This window comes from Lipophrys pholis (genome assembly GCF_963383615.2).
Source record: "Lipophrys pholis genome assembly, chromosome: 1".
NCBI classification, from domain to species: Eukaryota; Metazoa; Chordata; class Actinopteri; order Blenniiformes; family Blenniidae; genus Lipophrys; species Lipophrys pholis.
In genome coordinates this window covers 45,313,423-45,335,138 of record NC_137635.1, presented here as the reverse complement: position 1 = coordinate 45,335,138, position 21,716 = coordinate 45,313,423, and the positions used below count along the sequence as shown (strand labels likewise).

At 40.2% G+C, this 21,716-nt stretch overlaps 1 protein-coding gene across 2 annotated transcripts in view; it reads right to left on the bottom strand.

Moving 5' to 3' along the window:
- egfra (epidermal growth factor receptor a (erythroblastic leukemia viral (v-erb-b) oncogene homolog, avian)) overlaps window positions 1-9,637 on the bottom strand; it is a 58,946-nt gene extending 49,309 nt beyond the window's left edge. Inside the window, exon 1 of one of the 2 annotated variants that reach the window (XM_080462456.1) lies at window positions 9,418-9,637. In XM_080462456.1, the coding sequence (XP_080318582.1) occupies window positions 9,418-9,496 (79 nt within the window). In that variant the 5' untranslated portion in view covers window positions 9,497-9,637. The remainder of the gene's footprint in view (window positions 1-9,417) is intronic. The other variant, XM_080462455.1, reaches the window with a different exon arrangement.
- Between the last annotated feature and the right edge of the window lie 12,079 nt (window positions 9,638-21,716).

Below are 21,716 nucleotides of genomic sequence, written 5' to 3'. Positions count from 1 at the left end.
GCTGTTTCCCAATATTCCCGTGGAAACAGAGCCGGAGCACTTTCAAAAAGTTCTAACTTGGGAGCCATTTTCAAAACTTTTCAGTGGCTCAGAGAACCACGATCATGTAAGCAGGCACCCAAAGGCGCAACAAAAGTTTTACGTTTTGGCTTGAAAACATTGTGTAACTGAGGCCTAAATGAAGCCACAGTCATTTGTCTCCAGTTCTCAAACACTTCCAGACTTGTTAGAAATCAGTGAATGATGGTTCCTGTCCTGTTCTCGCAGAATCTGCCTTTGATGCTTGAGTGATGCCTGTTATTCTACTTCTGAGTTCTTGGACCGGTGAAGCCTCCGACTGCTGGTTTAGCTGGCCCGAGGTAGCCGTTTGGGCTGTGTGGATGCTGGATCTGGGCCTCGGCGAAAGCTTCTCATGCATGTATAATACCTGGCTGCTTCTTACCACACTAATCCTGCACACTGACAATGGCAATGCTAATAACGCTGCTTGTTCTTCCACTCTCTCATTTAATTTAACTTTGTTTCCTGTGCTGTAGCACTGACTTGTGTGGCTACCACCAGAGAGAAGAAAATGGTCAACTGGTCATAAAATGTCAAGTTTTTATCTTTATCATTCATAACTGCCGTTTGAATCACTTAAACAGGTTTTAGTTTGAGGCCAAATTGTTATTAAATGGGCTGGACCCGTAAAATAATAGCATAATAGCAACTCCAATGGCTTCCTTTTGTATTAGTGCAAACAGGTACGATTTCTTTGTACAAAAAAAAAAAAAGTACAATTTTCATTTCAATTACATTATGCCAATTTTAACCTTGGTACAAAACACTGTAAAATGTCTGAAAACCATCCATTTGTGGTTTGTGCTTTGACGCTATTTGTAGGATCACTGGCTTTGTTCGAATCTCAAGCATCGACAGCAGATACCTTTAATTTAAAAAATCCTCTGTATTTTTTTTTAATTTAAAAGGTTATACCATTGGCTGAAATTGATCAAACTTTTGAAATCCCTGTTTTCAAATCATTAAAACGTCTATGAAGTCCCATTAATTTGACATCATAGATATCATCTCAACGTCTTTTGAATTGGGGTTGTATCAATGTACTGCACACCAAACACTCTTTAAAAAAACAAAAACCTTAATATCACTTTAAGAAATGACTGACAAATTCAGGGCTGTCAAACATAAGCCCAAAACCGGTCAGCAAGAGGTTCCAAAACCAAAACGAAAAACCGCCAAGAAAACTGTAGAAATTTCAAAGAAAACATTGTTTTGTTTTTTTTAAACAAATTTCTTTAAAATAGCGACGCAACACAACACTGAAAGCCGAGCTGAGATATCAATGATGCTGCCATGAAAGATAGCAAGCTCAACATATAGTCAAAACATGCACAATGACAATGACAGGACATTTCACTGTATTTTGCACCACAAGGTTTCATTAAAATTAGCTTTATGCTGAGATTGTCGTCATTTTCAAAAAATATAGACATATTCAAAATATAGACATTTTTATACACTATACCATGACAAAGAAAAACAACTTTAAAGTTAAAATTTTAAGCTTATTGTAGAAATTCCCACTCAAAATGAATTTGATCTGTATGTGGCCCCCAAACTAAAATGAGTTTGACACCCCTCCTGATCTTTGGGGACAGTCTGATTTGGGTGAACCTTCCCCGCTTAAATATCGTACCAGAAAGAGTCCTCAATTCTGGCATTAGTTTGGAGAGGGGGAAAAACTAAAACTTGTGCTCAAACCTAAACTGTAGTTACTACGGGAGCTACATTACTGTCAGAAAACAGCTGATACAAAAGGGTCATCATCCCCTGATGATCCCCCCCATCCATCCCTCTTTCTATCTATTATATAAAAAGCCGACATTTCTCTCGCTCCCTTCCTCCTTCAGTGAGACTCTCAAACTGAAGCCATGGCCTCGTTTCTCTCTTAACACAGCACCTGATGAGAGGGCAGATAGCACCAAGACATTTTCCTTTTTTTTTTCTTTTTTTTTTTTCCCAGGCCAGATTCCCACGTGTCTTTCCATTGGACGCTTCCACACATGATCAGCGGATCATGGAAAGGCCATAAATGACTTTGTTACAACGAAAAAAGGGACGCACATGTGTTCAATGAGTAACCACAGGTCGACTCACTAATTCATCACGGAATGTATACAAGCAGCTGCTGTTATTAAACAATAAAATCTGGTTTACATAGTATCGCAAACCCATTAAACAACAATTCATAAAAGGTTTAGTGCTTGTGGTTTAAGGGAGCTCAGACAAGTAATTAACTTTTTTTTTTTTTTTTTTTTTGTGCTACACAAAAGTTTGACTGTCCAAAGAAGTGTATGTACAGTTAAAAGTGAGGAGGAGAACAAAAGCCGCTTCACTTCTGGGGTCTCGCTCGATGACATACGCGTCTCGCCTCGGGTTGCGTCTCCCCGGCGGAGCAGAGCTCGGTCTTTTCTTGCCGATAACCTGCCCTCAACAGAGGCGCTATTGTCTCCGGGAGAAACCAAAATCTGGCACCTCGTCAGCGTCGCTCTCTGAAGGTTCAGTTTATCAAAAGCAAGCAGAAACGGCGACCAGGAACTGGACTCCCACGACTCATTCCCAGCAAAATGCCTGCAGCAGATGTACGTCTGTTAGGGTCATCAGAGGACCGGCGGTGGCGACTGTTGTTGTAGAATCACGGCCACTTTGCACCCCAAAAAGCAGACTCCCGGTTCTAGGGTTACACTGGATCGTAGCATACATTTCACATCCAGTCCAGGAGAGTGGGCTTTAATGAAAAGAAAAGGCATGTTTTTCTGAATGTGACGGGGGGGGGGCAGATGAGTGATGAGGGAGGTTAGCTTGTTAGATTCCCACTCCACGCTCAGGGAAAAGCACTTACTCGGGATGTCAGGATTCACTGCCGGTGCTGAAATCTCATCAAGGTCTCGCTCAACTTTTGCAGGTGTGCAAGCGAATTTAAAAGCACCGATCCAGCCTGACCTCTGTTATAAGGATTATCCTTCAATCTCAATCAGAAAACAACCTGGAGTCCCAGGTTAGTCTTTTAAAAAAAAAAAAAAGAAAAGAAAATCATATTGATATAATCTGGTCAACCCGTGGCCAGAACGCGCTGCAAAGCCTTGAAGTGAGGATTAAGGTTTGAGCTGTTTGACATGCTCCTGTGATTAGTTTGATCAGTCAGACCAGGTGCATTATATGGCGAAAACTTTCCCTACAGCGGAAAATCTAATCACCTCTCAACCACAACTCGCGAAGCACGAAGCGCGGGACTCATTCCTGCAACCATTTAGCATTACATCAGGGGAAATAAATCAGCTCGGTTATTACTTGTGGCTGGCTGCTGGGTGAAGCTGTGGGCATTATTTGCAGCCTCCCCACAGATGATGACAGCTAATAAAGCCAGCGTGCCGGCACACAGGACGGAGAGCTTCTCTATTATTCAGCGAATCTAGTCACACTCACACAGAATCAGGATGGACCCCTGGCAGACGGGGGGGGGGGACAGGTGGGCTTCCTGTGGGAGACCACGCTCGCTGCCAGGTGTATTATCAAATCTCACATTCACTTCCAACTGCTGTGATGTTTAGTCCATGACAGGCTGGGCAGGGGGGAGTAAAAGATGTGATTTCATCCTTAAAATTCAACCAGACAAGTTTTTGTTGTGTTGAGCTGCGGTGAATTACTTTAGCGTCCAGTCATCCGTCATCATTATCACCGGCTGCTTCTTCCTCTCTGGCTGCGGGTTGAGCACAAACTAGACATTAAAGTGACTCACTACATGATTCTGGACTCCGATGTACTTAGCTGGTTAAAGGCACTCTGTTTAAGTGAAGAATTTTGAATTTACATTACAAAGTTCTAAAAACAATGTCCGTTTTCACATAAATGGCAGAATCACTGAAAATGATGTAGTTTCCAAGTTGGGCCACTAGTGGGTGCTGTTGGGTTTTTGTAATGAAACCACACACACACGTGCGCCAAGCACGACGCGCTATAAACATTAACAATGGTGAGTACAGACGTTCATTTGGACGGGCGGTGATGTTGGATACACTCTTCATGCAGATGACTAGTGTTGTTTAAATTAAGTGGTTAAGTGGTGTTGACCACAACACAACAGATGACGACTCACTTCATAAAGAAAATAGGTCATCTTCATCATTGGTTAAAAAAGAGAAACAGACTAATTCCCATTAAATGTTTGTGTTCCGTTCATGATCTTCATCAAATTTATGGCTTTTCTTTGAGAACTTCTGCGACTGCCACGTGTAAACAGTGAGCAGATGTTCACCAGCTTCCTGGCAACACAAACACTCTTAAACAGGTCAAACAGAAACGAGTGAATTAAGACGGAGCCGCCGACCGTGCGTGAAGAGGAGACTCTCCTTTAGCGATTTTGAATAACAAAAGGATTACATGCTCCTTTATGAACTAATAATATCATCCACCGTCTTAAGTCGTAGAATTCATTTTAAATCCCAGTGATTATCTCAGAAATGCATCGCCTCTAAAGTTTGGGCAGGAATTTTAATTTTTCCAGTTGGCAAGACTGTTTTTTTTCTTTTCTTCCAGGAATAGTTTCATTCTAAAAGGAAGCGGTTAGGGGAGAACTTTTCAAAAATGAATCAAGAAAAAGTGAATTAATAACTACGGTTGTTTAATTTCAACACTACATTTTAAAATGCAATGTATTGAAAGTGCATTGAAGACAAATGAGAATCATAAAATGCAGTTTACTGTTACAGTTACATCAATTACAGACGATATATCAACATGTAAAGTCTATTTACATACCAGAAAAAGCATCAAACTAGTGCAAAAACAGTAGAGAAGTGGCTCCAGCTCAGTTTAATGTTGAGGAATGGGGGCGCTGCTCATGCACCTACAGCGGTCACCAGTCAGCAGTGGGTTTGAAACCAGCAACCTTCAGTTGCTTCAGCTAGCTTCATTGACCTCTGAGCCACTCTCTGCACGGCGAGGAAGGAAAAAGCAGCAGGTGCTATCACCGGTAGATAACGGCGTTAAAATAATATTGGCTAAAGTACAGATCTACCCTTTATCCCCTTTGCAGCGGCTCCTTGAAGCTTTTACAAAATTATAAGTAAACATGCATTTCCATCCTATTTGCACTCTTTCAAAAGGACTCTTATCTCATAGTTCAACGTGACAAATGAGACATTTAAATTATACAGTTCAATTGTTTGTCAAAGCAAAGATGACTCATTAGGTCATTTTTCACTTCAGGTGATGAATGTTGAGTTTCTTCATGCACCGATTGGAAAAGGTAGCCATGGTTAAATCCAAATAAAGAAAATAAGAAGCCCATTCAATGTGAACGAGCTCTTTTGTTTTTACTGCCAACAATGTCAATGTGGAGAGAAACAAACTAAATCTTGAATAACAGCTAAAGAAACGGGGGGGGGGAAAGTCTACCAAGAGCGAAGTGACAAAATAGCTTAAACCTGATTTAAAAAATTTTTAAAAAGTGACGCTCAGGTCCCATTTATATGGTCAAAAGGCATCGGTTTTGCATTTTAGTTTCAGACAAGTTTTATATTTACACAGCAATATTTTGTCCGTTTATACAGAAATGGCAAAAAATGCAGAAAACCACAAAAACTTATGTAGGTCCACTAGTGGGTGCCGTTGTTTGTCTTCGTAATGAAACCACACATACATGCAAACAGAGAACAAAACATTAACAAAGACAACATTAGATTGCTACTACAGGTGACTCAACTATAAATGCATGTGCAGGAGCAGCGTATCAGAAAAGTTGTGTTTTCGCCCATTTCCAAGAAGACTGAGTCAGGGCATTTTCTAAAAGTTCCACCTGGGGAGCCTTTTTCAAAAATGGGAGTTTTCAGTGGCTCCGATCGCCATTTTCGAACAAACAAAACACAAAGAAAGTTTTCTGTTTTCACTTGAAAATGTTGTCTTGTAAACGGGGTCTGAATCTGTTAAAATTGCTTTAAATGATTCAAATAGGTAGAAAAGAAAAAAACAATAAACGCATCTAAAATAACAAAAGCGGCTAAATGCACTATAATGAAGATGAAAACTTAAAAAACTAAAAAAAAATGTTTAAAAAAAAAGGCTAAAATAGTTCAAATGAATTTCAAATGGAAAAACTAAAAAATGCCTCCCAAAAAACCTTACAAAAACACTAAAGGCTAAAACCACAAACAGTGCAGCAAAATGTACTAAAAACTACAAATAACTAAAGCCACTAGAAAGGGTTAAATAGGGGGAAAAAAAACGTTCTAATAATTGCCAAGAAAACAGGTGAAACTACAAAAACTAATATATAAAAAAAGAAAATAATAAAAATGTAAAATAAAAATAATTTTTTAAAAAAACTAAGCAAGTCAAAAGTAATAAGTAAAAACTGCTAAGATGGCTAAAATATAACAAAATATAATTCATATTATGAAGCTTCCTAAATGCAACATAAGTTTTTTTTGTCTATCAAAAATGTATCCAACATCATGACTCTGTTTTCCTCATATTACACAATAAATGTGTTTTTCTGCTCCAAACTCGTTTTATTTAAAAGACAAAAACATTTCTTTTGGTCAAAAACGGTTCCAGAGCAACACATAAAAGTTACGTGACTCAAACCGAAGATGTTTGGTTTTCAGTTGGGAGTTAATAGCTAAGCTCAGGCAGAAATTTATGAACACATTGCGGTTCCCCCTCTTAAGTCTTTCTTTAATATGTAACAATAATCAATTCACATGTTGGTTGATGTACAATAGTCTTATTCACGCCTCTGTAAATCAACCTTTTTTTGTTGAAAGTAGAAGGACACTGACGCAGAGGGAACATGACACAACAACATCTTGTTCAAATAAAATTGGACTATGATGGACATTGTGAGCTAGAAAATCAAGTGAGCCACATAGAAACATCTGTCTCAGCCTCTGGGCGAAGTAAAAAAAACAAAAACAAAAACAACAACAATAACATCAACAAGTAAAAATGTCAAGCCATATGGTGGAGCTCATGTTTCCCTGGGAATGGGAGTCTGATCAGAGGTTATAAAAAGAAGGAGAGTGGTTAAACCAAATAATACCTCATACCTCACCTATCATCACAGCTGCTCATTAGTAATCTCCGGTCTTAATAAAAAAATCTCTGGGAGACCTGCTGCTGCATGAAATCTGCACTGTCTAGTTTGTTTGGACGCCTAGAAATATTTAGAGACGCTGTCTTTTTTGTCCCACAAACACTTTTGATTTGTTATGGTTCTCCCAAAAAGCGGCGCTCGCTGTTAACCGGTACGGGTCGCGCAGGAGAGACGGAGGCGACGCGAGCGCCGCTGGCACCCGACGCTCCCGTTAATCTTCCCACGAGGGAGGAACAATGCTGCGGCGATTGCAGATAATTATGATTCACGAGATCAGGAAGTCTGAGCCATCAGGGAGTAAAAGGACACTCGTGGTCACTTTCTTTCCTGACATCTGGCTTTTATGAGGCCTGAGTCACTCAGATCAGCGTGATGCAACCTAGAATAATGTTCACGTTGGATTTAAAGGTACATCAGGTGATGTTTTTAGTTTACAGCCGCCGAAATCAACAAGAAATCATGATTTGAAAGTGATAGCTCTGGTTGCTTAGCAACGTGCAGTAATGTGCACAAGCTAGCAAATGTTACTCGCAATTCCATCAATTATTTAAAAATGTAAATGTGTACATTTACCTTTCGTCTTTATATGCTGAGGAGTATAAGATGTGTTTTTTGGTTTGAACAACATTAAAATACCCTCAAAGAATCCAAACAAACAAACAAAAAACATTTTGGTATAAATTGTATCACTGAGCTAAAAGCAGCTTAAATAAATTGAATAAGAAGTTAATATTGGCACAAGAACAAAAGTGACTCGGTCTAGTCTGTCTCGTAAAGAAAACTGTAAATATAGTTAGAATTTTTATTTATTTTCCTCTAATGTACAAGCTAAGTTACACGTGGATAAGATACTTCCTTTAAAATGTTAAAAAAATAATACCCGAAATTACAAATGGGCTTAATATTTCTACGATATTTATTGATTATGGAAGAAAGTTATGGGATATGGTTACATATTAGCAAAATACTAAGTCTTACAATACCAATGTCTACCACAAGGGGGTGTATTGAGACAGCTTTGAATCTAATCTTAGTATAATGTCGATAAAAACACAGCTGCAATAACAATATGCAAAGCTTTTGATAAGGATCGGACTTATCATGGCTGCCAATGCACACGGTGGCAACAACCTAGAGTACAATATTGTAAAATATTGTAAGAGTAGAGCATTTTTTTCCACCAGTGAATGTTTGTGACATCACCTCAAAAGTATCTGTGACTCATGCTACCTTACGTTCAGCAGGCCGCAGCCACTCATTGCGTTATTTCAAATAAATTAGTCACTTTGGCATCTAAGTCTGTGCTGCTACAATGGTTAGAGATCTACACAACCACCAGCCAGAAAACTCTGCAGGCTCGATGCCGCAGGTGCTCACTACTGCCCCCTCCTGCACAGAAGCTGCATCTCTCTCCCAATCTTTGCAATGCAACATTATTATTTTGTGCTCCAAAGTTAAGTCAAAAGTGAACAATTGCATGCACTGAAGCAGTAAGACAATATCATGCTCATCAGAAATCCTGGGACAGCAGTCAAAACACTGCCGTGTCTTGAAAAAGATACCGTCTGCGCGACCTTAACTTCAGGGCCAAAAAAAATCACATAAACTGACTAAAAGAGAAGAAAACCCACCATTCTTTCCACTTTCCACACTCCCTGCTTTGTGTTGCACTGAGCTAATATTTTCTTATTTAATTCTCTAAGGAGGTTCAGCTTTGTTTTGCTCTCTTTTATGGGAAAATATACTTTAAAAACGACCACAATCCACTGAGAGGAAAGGGGGGGAAAAAGTGAGGAAAAAATGACAATGTTCCAGAAGATTGTGTGTGAGACAAAGGACGTGAACGGAGGAAGTGGATTTCTGTTGTTTGACATAAAGAGATCATTTTAAATGGAAAATAAACAAAGCATGAGAAACTGTAAGTACTCTGAAGAAAAAAAAACTTGTATATTGCTCAATCCACATCCCATCCCAGCATCATCATCATCATCATCATCATCATTACCATGGTGCACATTTTTCAAACTCGTCATTTTAGGAAAAACATGCGCATTCACGCACTTTAATCACACCGTAAAAACACAGAGGACGAAAGTTTCCTGGGAGCTCGGAGCAGGTCACACGGGCAGACTGTGAGAAAACTTTCCTCTAACGATTTGTCTTTCCTTTTCTTTTTTCTGGGGGCTTTCTGGAAACGAAGGAGCCTGCTCGGCGCTCGTCGGGACTCAACGCCGGAGCGGCACCGGCGCGTGCGTAAAACGTACCTTTCTTTTCCGCCAGCGCGCACGAGTCGAACCAGAACAGCGAGTTGAGGCTCATCCACCAGAGAAAACGGGCTGCCATTGCGGGTTTGGACGCTCAGTGTGTCATTCCATGCCAAGGAGACGCGATATTCCGCTAAATCTGAGCTGAGAAAGTGCCTTCTTGCCCCCTCGCTGAGAAGAAGACTTTTTCCTCCTGTAGGGAAAGTCAAACTTTGACAGCTCCTCCTCCTCTTCCTCCTCCTCCTCCTCCTCGTCCTCGTCCTCCAGCTCCGGAATCTGCTCTGACGTCAGCAGGAGGGAGGAGGGATGCGCCCCTCGAGCTGCACAGGTACAGGCTGCACCGGGACGGACACGCGCACACACACACACACACACACACACACACACACACACACACACACACACACACACACACACACACACACACCCACACACACACACACACACACACACACACACACACACACCTTTCGCCCGCAGTTCTGGATTGCAGCATGGAAACACGCATAACATGTATGTGTCAGAGCATTCCTTCACTGTGCAGCAACGCTCATCTAGTCAAAGCATTTCAAAGGTGAATCGTGGGCGGGGCGGGGGGGTCTAAAACCTGCAGGGTGGGGGGCCTCCAAGGCTCTGTATTGGGGACCCCTTCTTTAACTCATCCATACATCGTCTTGACCCCTTTATCCCAGGAGAGACAGACAAAGCAAGCACACACAACCTGGTACCTGTGGCTCCAGAGCTCTTGTCCCTTTTGTAGTGGCCCCCTGAATATTTCACTATACAAGTAAATAAACATGCTATTTCTATTCTATTTACACATTAGTGTCATTTTCAAAAGGACTCTTATCTCTCTGCTAAGGCCTTTGAAAGAAGGCACAAGACCTGAAATGGGGGAAAATAGCTAAAACTGTTGAAAATGGTGGAAAAACAACTGCAAACACAGGTAAAAAAAACCCCACTAAAATATGAGAATTCTTACAACAAAGCAGGCTTTATAAATGGGGGGGGGGGGCTCATTGTCAAAATTATCTTTTAAAATGCTGAAAAAGAAGGGTGAACCTGCTATAATCAGGTATAAAAACAGCTGACGCTGTAATTGAAATGTCATAAATACAACATAAGATACTGTTTTTGTGCATTCATCATATATGAAACGTTATAAGCTGTATGAGCATAATTTTAATGGTTTAACACATTTTGCAAATTTGATTTTGGTACATTTGATTTGGCAAAAAATCACAAAAATGTCTCTTTTGACCATAAAGGTTGCAGAGCTCTGGTCTAAACACACACACACACACACACACACACACACACACACACACACACACACACACACACACACACACACACACACACACACACACACACACACACACACACACACACACACACACACACACACACACACACTTCACTGCAGGAAACGTGATCAAAAACAAACAACTTTGTCACCAAAAATCAAACTAGCAACCTGGACTTCAACCCTTAATGCAAACCAATACACCGAGGGTGTCAAACACAAGGGCGGTGCATCGCAGAAATTGTGCATGTGTAATACGTTTGGTGCAAACTGCCATTTGTGCAGACTTAGAAGAGCCGGTAAATGTCTCAGTCAGCTTTTTCTTCTTCTTAGAAGCAGATTCTGCTCTCCTCCTTGCCTCAGAAAGAGGTTTGTCTTTTTGCCCTCGGTGTGGACTGGCAGGCTTCTGATCTACACGGCGGTGTCCTTCACTGTACAGCTTTCGTAACACTGAGTAACACTGCAGCAGTGCTCTGCGGTTTCAACAGAGGTGCTGGAAGTACTCACATTCTCCATTCAAGTAGTGCTGATACTAATGCAGGAGTTCTCAAAGTGTGTGGGGTGGACGCCAGCGAGCGGCAGGAGGGAATCTGTGGGATCAAAGGGCGACGCTTGTTGTACGACCATTTGGTTTAGGAAATGAAAAGAATGTGAGATTTTTATTTTTTTTGACTTCCACTCATGTTCTATTAACCTGCTCAACTTGCTGGTGTAGATTTGATTTAGAGTGATTTAATGCAAATGTGAGACTCGGATTGGTAATGTGTAATCCATCCATCCATCCATCCATTCATCCATCCATCCATCTTTAACTGCTGTTTCAAGACTGGTAGAGAGTTGGCAGACTGTTTAACTAAAGGTACGTTACACTTTGGCCACGTTGTCATTTCATCCAGTGCCATCACACTGAAAGACCAACAAACCTTTTTGTGACGAGAGACCATTTAGAAAAGAAAGCATTCAGTAGCAACAGACACACAAACTGTGTTTACCATCATCCGAGTCCATGATTACAATAGATTGGCTTTTAGATACACTGATGAACTAAATCAGGTTTCTGAATAAGGTCGCTTCACTTTTTTTTAACGTTTAGCTCAATAGTAAGGTCAGCAACATGATAGTCATTACAAAAATATACTTTAAAAAATTCTCTATAGCTGCAACCTTAGCCTGTTTGTTACTCTATAAACTAATTCAGCATACATTTTTACATTTTATCTGCAGAAGACAGAGTGTGAAAAACAAGTGTCCACTTAAGCACTTTAAAGGCAGCAGCCGAAAAGCAGGCTTTTATGGTCTGTTTCCTGAGGTGGACAAAGGAAGTGAAGAACAATGAAGATAAGATAAAATAAGACCAACAACATACTGCTTCCTCACAAAAGCCAAGCCATTTGTTTTGAAGCTCTGGAGTTGGAGCTTTGTGCTGGGAAGAAAAAAAGAAATGCATTTTGCATATAATGCATACTTTATTCTTAGTGAAATAGCTTCATTAATATATTGAACAATAAGCATTGGAACTGGCACTGAACGAGTTATAACATTTTATTACTCTGGTATTCGTCACTACAATCACTCCTCAGGTGTGGTCACCGACCAGAACCTGATTGATTTACAGCTGCTATATACAGTCAGTGAGCTCTAATGTCTTCAAAAATATGTTTTTCACACAATGTGATGAGTTTTCTTCCCTGCCAGATGAAATTCAACAATAACGAGAAGTGCTGTGTGTCTTTGGAGAATTGTATTTCATCCCTTTGTGCAAACAGAAAAAAAGTGTGATAACCATAAACAAGTAAAACAATGGTAAATACAAAAACGTTCATTTTTTTAATCGATAGTGTGGATATTTTTGCATGAATCGCTGTTGGTAAACCCACATAGATGCACCATCAGCAAGTGCAGCAGGTGTAATCGGCTCACATGGAGAGGAGCAGTGCCATATCTGCGGCCAGATATAGGAGATTAGTAAACGAGAACAACTAAGGTAAATTATCTGCAATGGATTTTACAGCTTGAGGTGTCTTAATGGTGCAAGCGGTCATGAAACGTCACACACACACACACGGGCAGCGAGGCGTTTTACCCGAAGGACACTTCAACTCACGGTTAAGGCGAGCCGGGGGGGTCGAACCAAGTAAATGTTGTGTCCGTTTACATGACAACGGTGCTAGAAACAACTCAAAACGCAACTTTTTGCAAACCACTTCCAAGGTGGAACTTTTTGAAAATGCTCCATCTCCTTAGAAATGAAATAAAAATGCACGTTTTTGGACTCAGACTCAGACTCCGTGGAGACGTAACTTTTTGAAACACTGCTACTGCTCGTGTGCACCACGGCCGTAGTAACTAGTTGTTCTGCACATGGGCAAGTAGATGGACAATAAACAATAATGGTGGCCTCCAGCGTGTCATGCCTCCCCCACTTGTGGCCACAAATTACTGTTTCATGAACATGAATTCACAATTTATAGTTTTATTCCCAATGTCATGTGGTGCTCTGTACAATGTAGTTAATACAATGAAAATATTCTTTAATATTTTAGGAATTTCAGAAATTAAGAACCGTTCATATAATTTTTATTAAAATATTTTGAGTTCACAGCACTAAAATGATCTGATGATTTCAACCAGACATCCCTTGTCGTTCTTTGACGTCTCTGATATGGTTTAAGGTGAATAGTGAGGCCGGGGGAGCGAACGCCATTACCCCACCTCATCCAAGATATCACAGGTAATTTACAGAGCCATAAGTGAATTTGGCTCTTAAGAACAAGGCCAACCGTCAAGCTCTGACATCTTTTTACCATTTCACCTTTATTCATCAGCTGCTGCTCGCTGTATGAAAGACAGTCATCAGTATCAGTGTCAAACAGGGGCTGAATGGCCCAAAATGTCTAGACGGTTGAGGGATCGTGTGTCTTATGGGTGGCGAGTCTAATTGGACGTCGAGCTGCCTAAATGTGTTTGTTGTTGTGCTCACATCCGGCTCCACGGGGGCGGGAGTGATAGAAATCATTTGTCACGCCGGTGTTTATTTCATTATCGCGGCCTAATGGCTGAGCAAATCGTCTTCGGTGATTCTGGTGGAGGAAGACGTTATTGTGCTGGGAAAAATTATGAGCGTTCTCCTCCAGGAGGAAGTACGTACTGCGGCAGCTAACGTTTCACATGAGGCAGTTTTCTGGGACGTCGCGGTCAGCGTGACAGTGTGAAGCGTTAAAACTGAATGTGTGTTTTGCCCTCTGAAATGATCGCATGGAACAACTGCTATCAGGGATTAAAGAAGAAAAAAAAAAAACTCATTTGGTTTGATATTTCCTTAATAGCTTGAAGTCTTCCTGAGGCAATCAGAGAGACGAAGACATTCATCCTTTTTTACTCCATCATGATAATGCGAAAACCACCAAGTCCTCATTTCAGCCCCGAGTGATCTATCGTACCTCGTCTTGCCATACAGCCCTGATATGGGAGTCTCAGGCTTTTACCCACGTACATGAAGTGGAAAGTCGAGGATCAGATTGAGTTCCAGTGTTATTGCCGTACCTACCATGCAAACGTGACAAAATCTGAATACAGTTGCCTGATCTTGGTGTAAACTGGTGTCATTTTCCCCCCCGTTTCCATGGAGACAGCAGCAGAACGTTTTCGAAAAGTTCTGTTTACCCTTTTTCCACAGAGATGGAGTCAGCTCTTTTTTCCGAAAAGTTCCACCTTGGGAGCCGTCATCACAAAGTTGTGTTTTCAGTGGCTACGAGCACCGTTGTCATGGAAACAGACACCCAAAATGTAAGGTACGTTTCATGTTTTCACTTGAAAGCGTTGTCGCTTTAACAAGCCCTAAGACAGATTCATCTTTGGCTTTGTGCAGTCAAAACTCCGCACAGTGATGCAGGAAGGAAGGAAGAGGATTATCCACCATAAGGATGTTGGAGTTCAGGACCACCATCTTGTTTCCCCACAAAGTACAGACCCTGGTGAGCTATGATGGCCGAGGTGTTATGAAGTCAGTTCAAGGTGTTTATATACCGTCTCCAAACGCTTAGTTTTTTTTTTTAAACTATTGTATTTGTAATTTTTTTTTAAAGAATTCAAATCACTGCTTCCCTACAGGGTTGTATTTTAGTCTGAGGTATGTTTAAATACCAAGCTTCTTGACATATGATGCCGCAGTGGAGACTTGTTATAAGAGAGAAAGCCAAGAAGGAACGGAAAAAGAAATCACCTTGTCTGCATCGCAAGCCAACTCCTTGATTATAATACGTTTCACCGCCAGCGGGAAAGGGTTAGGGTTAGTTGTGCCGCTTTGTTTCTCTGTTCATTGCTGTTTGGAGGTTTCGTACTTTCACGTACACGAAGCAGACCCTGATGACGGCTCTCTGAATACAAACCCAAATGAGCAACACACTCACACTTTCCATCTTTCACGTTCAATCAGCTGCTATTTTTATGCTTGAAGTTATGAATGAATTGATTAACGAGCTATTTTAAATACAATAAAGGAAACAGTCATGAGACCTAACTGCTATTTACATCCGTGTAACTCCTGTTTACATAGGGAGGCTTATTGAGGCGGTTCAGTGAGGCAGAGCAGCTCTGTGAGGGGAGACGGCTTGTTATCCTGCAGGTCTGATGTCTGGCGTGCATGACAGGGCCCAGATGGACCAGCAATATCTCCGTGTTTTTGAAAATAGGCGCAGGAATGTAACAACCCCTCCAGCACCACCTCCTCCTGCTGCTATCATTATCTTTTCCTGGTACACAAGGTGGAGATGAGCTTGAGCTGAATGGAAGAACATATGGGATCCTATAGGACCCGCTGTCACCTGAAGGCACCGCGTCTACTTCACCCACCCAAACATGCTGCACACTGTTTCAGGAGGATGTGGGGAACAGGTGCATGATGGGTCAAAGGCTGATTGGAGGCTTTATTTCCAGATCCATCCTTCCCTAAAGTTTTTATTTATTATTTTTTTTAAGAAAAAAAAAAATTGCTTTATGATTCATACATAACAGTGATGTGGCTCAGTGGTTAACACTCTCGTCTCACTACAATATCTCCCATTACGACTACAGTTATATGCAAGTACTCTACAATTTCCCCACAATGCAAAGGAGTTCCTGTTGGTGTGTGTAAATTACATGTAGGTTTGTTGTGTGTGTGTGTGTGTGCGGTGTGTGTGTGTGTGTGTGTGTGTGTGTGTGTGTGTGTGTGTGTGTGTGTGTGTGTGTGTGTGTGTGTGTGTGTGTGTGTGTGTGTGTGTGTGTGTGTGTGTATCTCTTTGTCAGACCTGCAACATACTGCTGTTGCAGACATGCATTGACCTTGCCGATTTTACAGTCTTATGAATATCTTTTAACTTCTCCTGCTTCTCATGGTGCGACTGTATTTGATACTGATCAAACCCACATGGCAACAATACAATCCTGGGATTTTAGTGGTTTGTACCGTGTTTTCCGGCGTATCCATACATTTCTGAATTATGACCTATAGTCCAAATACTATGGTATTCGAAGCGAGACTTCGGCGTGCAATAAAGCTGCACGTTTTAGGCCCCGTTTATGCAACGTTTTGAGTAAAAATGCATAGTTTTTGCATTTTCCTTGAAGAAAAGTTTCGTGTTTACCCAGTCCGTTTCCACGGAAATGGCAGAAACGCAGAAAATCGTTAGCATGCCAGGCCACGACTTGTTGGTTGCTTCTGAAATGAAAACACAAAAACAAGGCATTTTCACTTGAAACGTTCGGCATATTTAGCAGGAGGAAGATGCTCTATCTTCTAAATGTTTGAACTTCTTGACAGATTTATCAACTCATGAGAATGACAAGAAGAAGGAACGAACAACTTAAGCTTATTTTCACAATAGTAATTACTTACTACTAAACTTCTGGTGTTACAATAACAGACAGGGAAGCAGAACATTACAGTTTTCTGAGACACACTGGAGAGAAAACTTTAATTTGTTGCTCTTGGCAGGGTTGCCAACTGTCACACCTTTAGTGTGAAATACGTCTTTATAGTTGTCATAACTAACAATTAAAAGTATTAAATTAATTGACATCATTAAAGGCTTTGGTTGTCCATAAATATCACATCACACCTTTTATAGTTGCAGTTTTGCTTCATTTAACCTCTATAACACACAAAAATGTGCATAAGAAAATCAGATTTACTGATATGAAGATAGATTAGTGTTATTATATGCGTTGTTTCATCTTGTCTTGCTGTCAAACTGAAATGTTTTTAATGGTTTCACGTCTCGCATGAAGCCGCACAGGAATTTAATGGTTAGAGCTTGTAGTGAGAGGATCTTTGTTTGAGGCCTTTCCTGTGTGGAGTTTGTGTGTTCTTCCTGAGTGCATGAGCGTTTTTTACAGGGCTTTGAAAACCTCAGCTCTTTGGTCGCTGTTGTTTCTCCAAAAATCAACCAATTCACTCATATTAACAGTGTTGAGTGTTTCATGTTTAAGAGCTCTTCCGAACGTGAATTATTAGCATCAGGAGTCACTAAAACTTAAACTTAATGTGACTCACAATCTGCTTTACCTGCACGTTTGGAATGATTTCATCTTCATGGTAAATGAATTGGGCAGAAATCGCCAGCAAAAAGGTACAAATTTAACTGGTAATTTCCCCTTTCTCACTGCTCTCTGTGAATCTCTGCACTATTTGAGGCTCGTGACATTTCTGCCACATCTCTGCCATGTGAGATGAGACTTGAATGAATCCATGGAAGTTGTATTAATAGCATCCCGAACCCTGTTCTTTTTTTTTTTTTCAGTGGTGCGCCTGCAAAAGCCTGAGGCATTGGGAACATACTGTCAAGTACCAATTAAGGAGGTTTAATTAGAGAAGTCAGCAAGATTACCTCATATCGCACCATCTGCCCCCGCCCCCCCCTTGGGGCAGTTTTCCTTCGGATAAACACAAAAGTGAAGGCAAATATTTGAAATTGAATGTGCGAATGGTTTGTTTTGTAATTGGGGTTTAACACATTCATCATGAAGCCTGTGCGGTCCGATCCCACCGCCTCTGGATCCGGACGTGGTCCACGTTGACTGGTCGGAGCACGCCGTCTCTATGGCGTCCCGCTGAGTTACCCAGTAAACACCTCCGAGTCAATGAATGAATGAATCCAATAGGAATCATTTTCACAACACCCTCCGCCAGTCACATCCTGTTTCCTCGCTCAGCTCGCCTCGTTCACACTTCAGGGGAGCGTCAATGATCTCCTGAAGCGTCATTGTCTGCTCACACTCCAGTGACCCTGTGTTCTTACCGTTTTAGCTATATTCTTCCCGGTTTGAACCATCATAGTTGTGCCTTTTTTTAAAATTCATTTGAAAAGGACATCCATCCATCCATTTTCTCCCGCTTATCCGTTTCCGGGTGGCGGGGGTTGGCAGTCTGAGCACTGTCACCCAGATCACATTGCACCGATTAAGAACCTTTCCTGCGGGTGGTGAGCCCACAACTTTGAGATTGCGAGTCTCATGCTCAACCAACTGAGCTAGCCGGGGGGGTATGGAAAATGACATTGTGAGAGTAAATATAATGACACCTTGGAGGCCACCATTGTTGTTATCATCATCTCCTTCTGCATACGTGCAGCAGAATCATTTACTACGGCCATGACGAGCATGTGCAGTCGTAGCGTTTCCGAGGTCTGCACTGAGATGGAGCCTGAGAGCTTTCAGAAAGTTACGTTTTCTTCTGTTTATACCGCGACGGAGGCTGAGCTCTTTCAAAAAGTTCCCATCTCAAGAGTTGCTTTCAAAAAGTGTTCAGTGGCTCCGAGCATCACTGCAGCGTAAACAGATCCCAAAACGCTACGTGATTGTGATTAAAGGGAAACGTACAGTTGCTTTCACCCATAGTGAGATAAATCATTAAGAAATATGGACACATGATAAGTATTGTTGAAAATACTGTTGGGACAGGTGACACGAATCAGCTGGTTTGGGTTGAGGGTTTTCATTCTTGAGTCATTCTTCCAGTAAGTCTGTTGTTTCCCTCGCGTAACTTTGAATCGGTGATTGGAACCTGTTATGTAACGACAGGGAACACTGAGTCACCCTCGAGCTGGACGAGAGGATTCATACTGCAAAAAAAATGAAGGCCCCACACACATTTTATAATATCAGCGCAGATATATATCTTTTTTGATATTTGATTGATTTTTTAAAGACAGAGTCCCACCAGGCTGAAGGTACATATTAACTGTATAAAACAAGAATATGTACTTTACTTTCTTTAAAACTCCAAAGCTAATATAACCATTATCAACTTAAAACCACTTTTTTTTGCCGGACTACCATTGATTTTTTGTCTATTTAGGCTCCTTTTGACTAGAATATTATGAAATTTTGGTCAATTTTATACTTTCCAATAGATTTTATTAAGTATAAATTACATTTTATTGTGTTTTTAACTGACTCATAAAAAGTCAGTTGTAGTATCCTTCAACAAGAAATTTCAAATTTCTGAATATTTAAATGAGTGCTTTATAAGGGGTGGAAGCTTATTTTATTGACATGATTTATGTCCATAACACTTATGAGTTCAGTTGTAAAGACATATGTTTTAATAATCAAGTTAAAAGTTTTATTATCCACTGAAAAGGGCATCCCCATGACCATCAGATTTTTTTCTATGTCCCCTGTAAAAAAAGCTCCAGCATCTGATTGGGGAAGATTGATGTCATTTAAAAAAAAAGTATATATATATATATATATATATATATATATATATATATATATATATATATATATATATATACTTTTTTATATATATATATCAGTATATATATATATATATATATATATATACTGATATATATATATATATATATATATATATATATATATACTGATATATATATATATATATATATATATATATATACACAGTATTTCCAGTGTATGACAACAAATAATACAAATAAAACAAATAATACCTTTATTGATTTTTCCATTCCAATATGCAATAACAGAGACCTGAAGTAATCACCAAAAGCTTATTTCAAGATGTCCTCGTTGTAAAATCGATTGGAGTTTGCAAGTTAGCTCACGAGGTTAAGTCATAAATGAGGATTTTTGGCAGATATAACTTAAAAAATGAACTGGCTTAACAATGTTGGTGCTTAGTAAATGAGAATGCTTAAAGTTTCATAACAGACTGTCCATCCAATACACTGAAGCTTTTACATATTGACTAGAATCATTAGTTTTCTTAAATTGACAGGGAAAATATTACTTTTCTTTAACGTTTCATTGCCCTTTATGTTGTAATCACCCTCTCTCTGTGTGTATAAATAACCCTGAGTGTTTTCTTCACTGTCATATCAGAACAGTGCCATGAATGAATCCATCAGCTCATTAAAGCAGGGTGGATTCAGGTTCCGGTTTGTCCTCAGTTTACTGGAGCTGGAGAAGCCGTTCCTCAGTGAAATACTCCCCCCGTGTGGCCGTGGTGTGTAACGTCCTGCCTCGGCTGCAGGCGGGTTGTTGATCACTGTTCAAGCCTCTATAAATGTCTCAGGAAGTTGTTCTGCCTCATGGGTCTTCGAGCCACACAGTTTAGAGGGGAATATGGTGAGAGGAGTCGAAATCTGGCAAATTATCTACTTTGTTTTATTCCACAGTGTGAAGCACGATGTGATCGGGACTTTGTGTTGTAGTCAAGACCACGACCGAGTCAAAACCAAGACCAGAGCATCCCAAGACCAAGACAAGACCAAGACTTGAAGGTTCCAAGACCATATCAAGGCCAAGACTAAGACACGAACACGACTTTAAAAGACCGAGACTGAGTAAAGGCCAAGATCAGAGCATCTCAAGACCAAAAAAACCCCCAACACTTTAAGGGTCTAAGATCTGGTTGAGACCAAGACGAAGACAACAACAAGACTTTAGGGGACCCGGACTAAGTCACGACCAAGATCTTAATATTGTGGTCTGGTGACTTGTCTTGAGTACTACAACACTATCAGAACAATAAAAAATAATAAATACATTTAAATGTTTAGGTGGAAAGTACCGGACTGCTTCCTTGTAGATTTGAGAGTTTCGTCTTTTTAAAGAATCAGAAAAATCTAGATTTTCAAACACGTTTGCACATACAAGAAATTAGTCTGAGTTCAACAAACGCTGCAGTTAAAGGAGATAAAAAATAGCATTAATTTAATTTAATTAAATTTGATTTAATTTAATCACTGTATTAATTGGCCCGTCGGGAGACAGGTTACTTTTACCCACTGATGATGTGTTGTTGCAATAGTAATGTGATTTTGTATGCAAAAAGACGTGTTTCATTTCATTCACTCATCGAACCGCTATTCAATTTCATCTAAGTGTGTGAATGCAAGAGACTGATTTAAACAGCCTTCATGACTGGAAAATTATTTAAAGCCTCCAAGTGCAGGATGAGTCATTCCAGGAGGAGAATAAAAGAGAAATCTGTGTAAAAATGTACTCGAGAATGAAGCTTTTGACAATGGTTTGGCACAGATGAGAAGAAAAGGAACTATAACCACATGAGAACAGAGAAAAAGATTTATTATAAACATAACTCGGCTGTTGTTTGACTGAGCTTCAAGTGATTCAGTCTGTAAAAACTCCAAATCTGGATTTGTTATACAGCCTGTCAGGTTTTGCTCTCATACTTCAGACTTCTTACTTTTTTCAACGGTATCAGGAATTTTCAAGTACTTTTTTATGTAGAAAGTTTAATGTGGTTGTATTTTTATGCATTTTTGAAGGGATTTCTTAAATTTCCTTTCCCTTTGAATGCTTATTTATTATTAATGCACAGAGCAGAAGCCCTTGTCTGTTAGAATAAATAGTAATCTGTAGTTATGATTATTGTCCTCTTAAACGTAGAACATGCATTTGTGGGATTAGCAACAGAGGCATTCATGAGAAAATTTGCCAAATCTTCATGTCAGTCAGCTTTCCATAATATTTTAATGTTTAAGTGTCTCAACTTCACCACTAT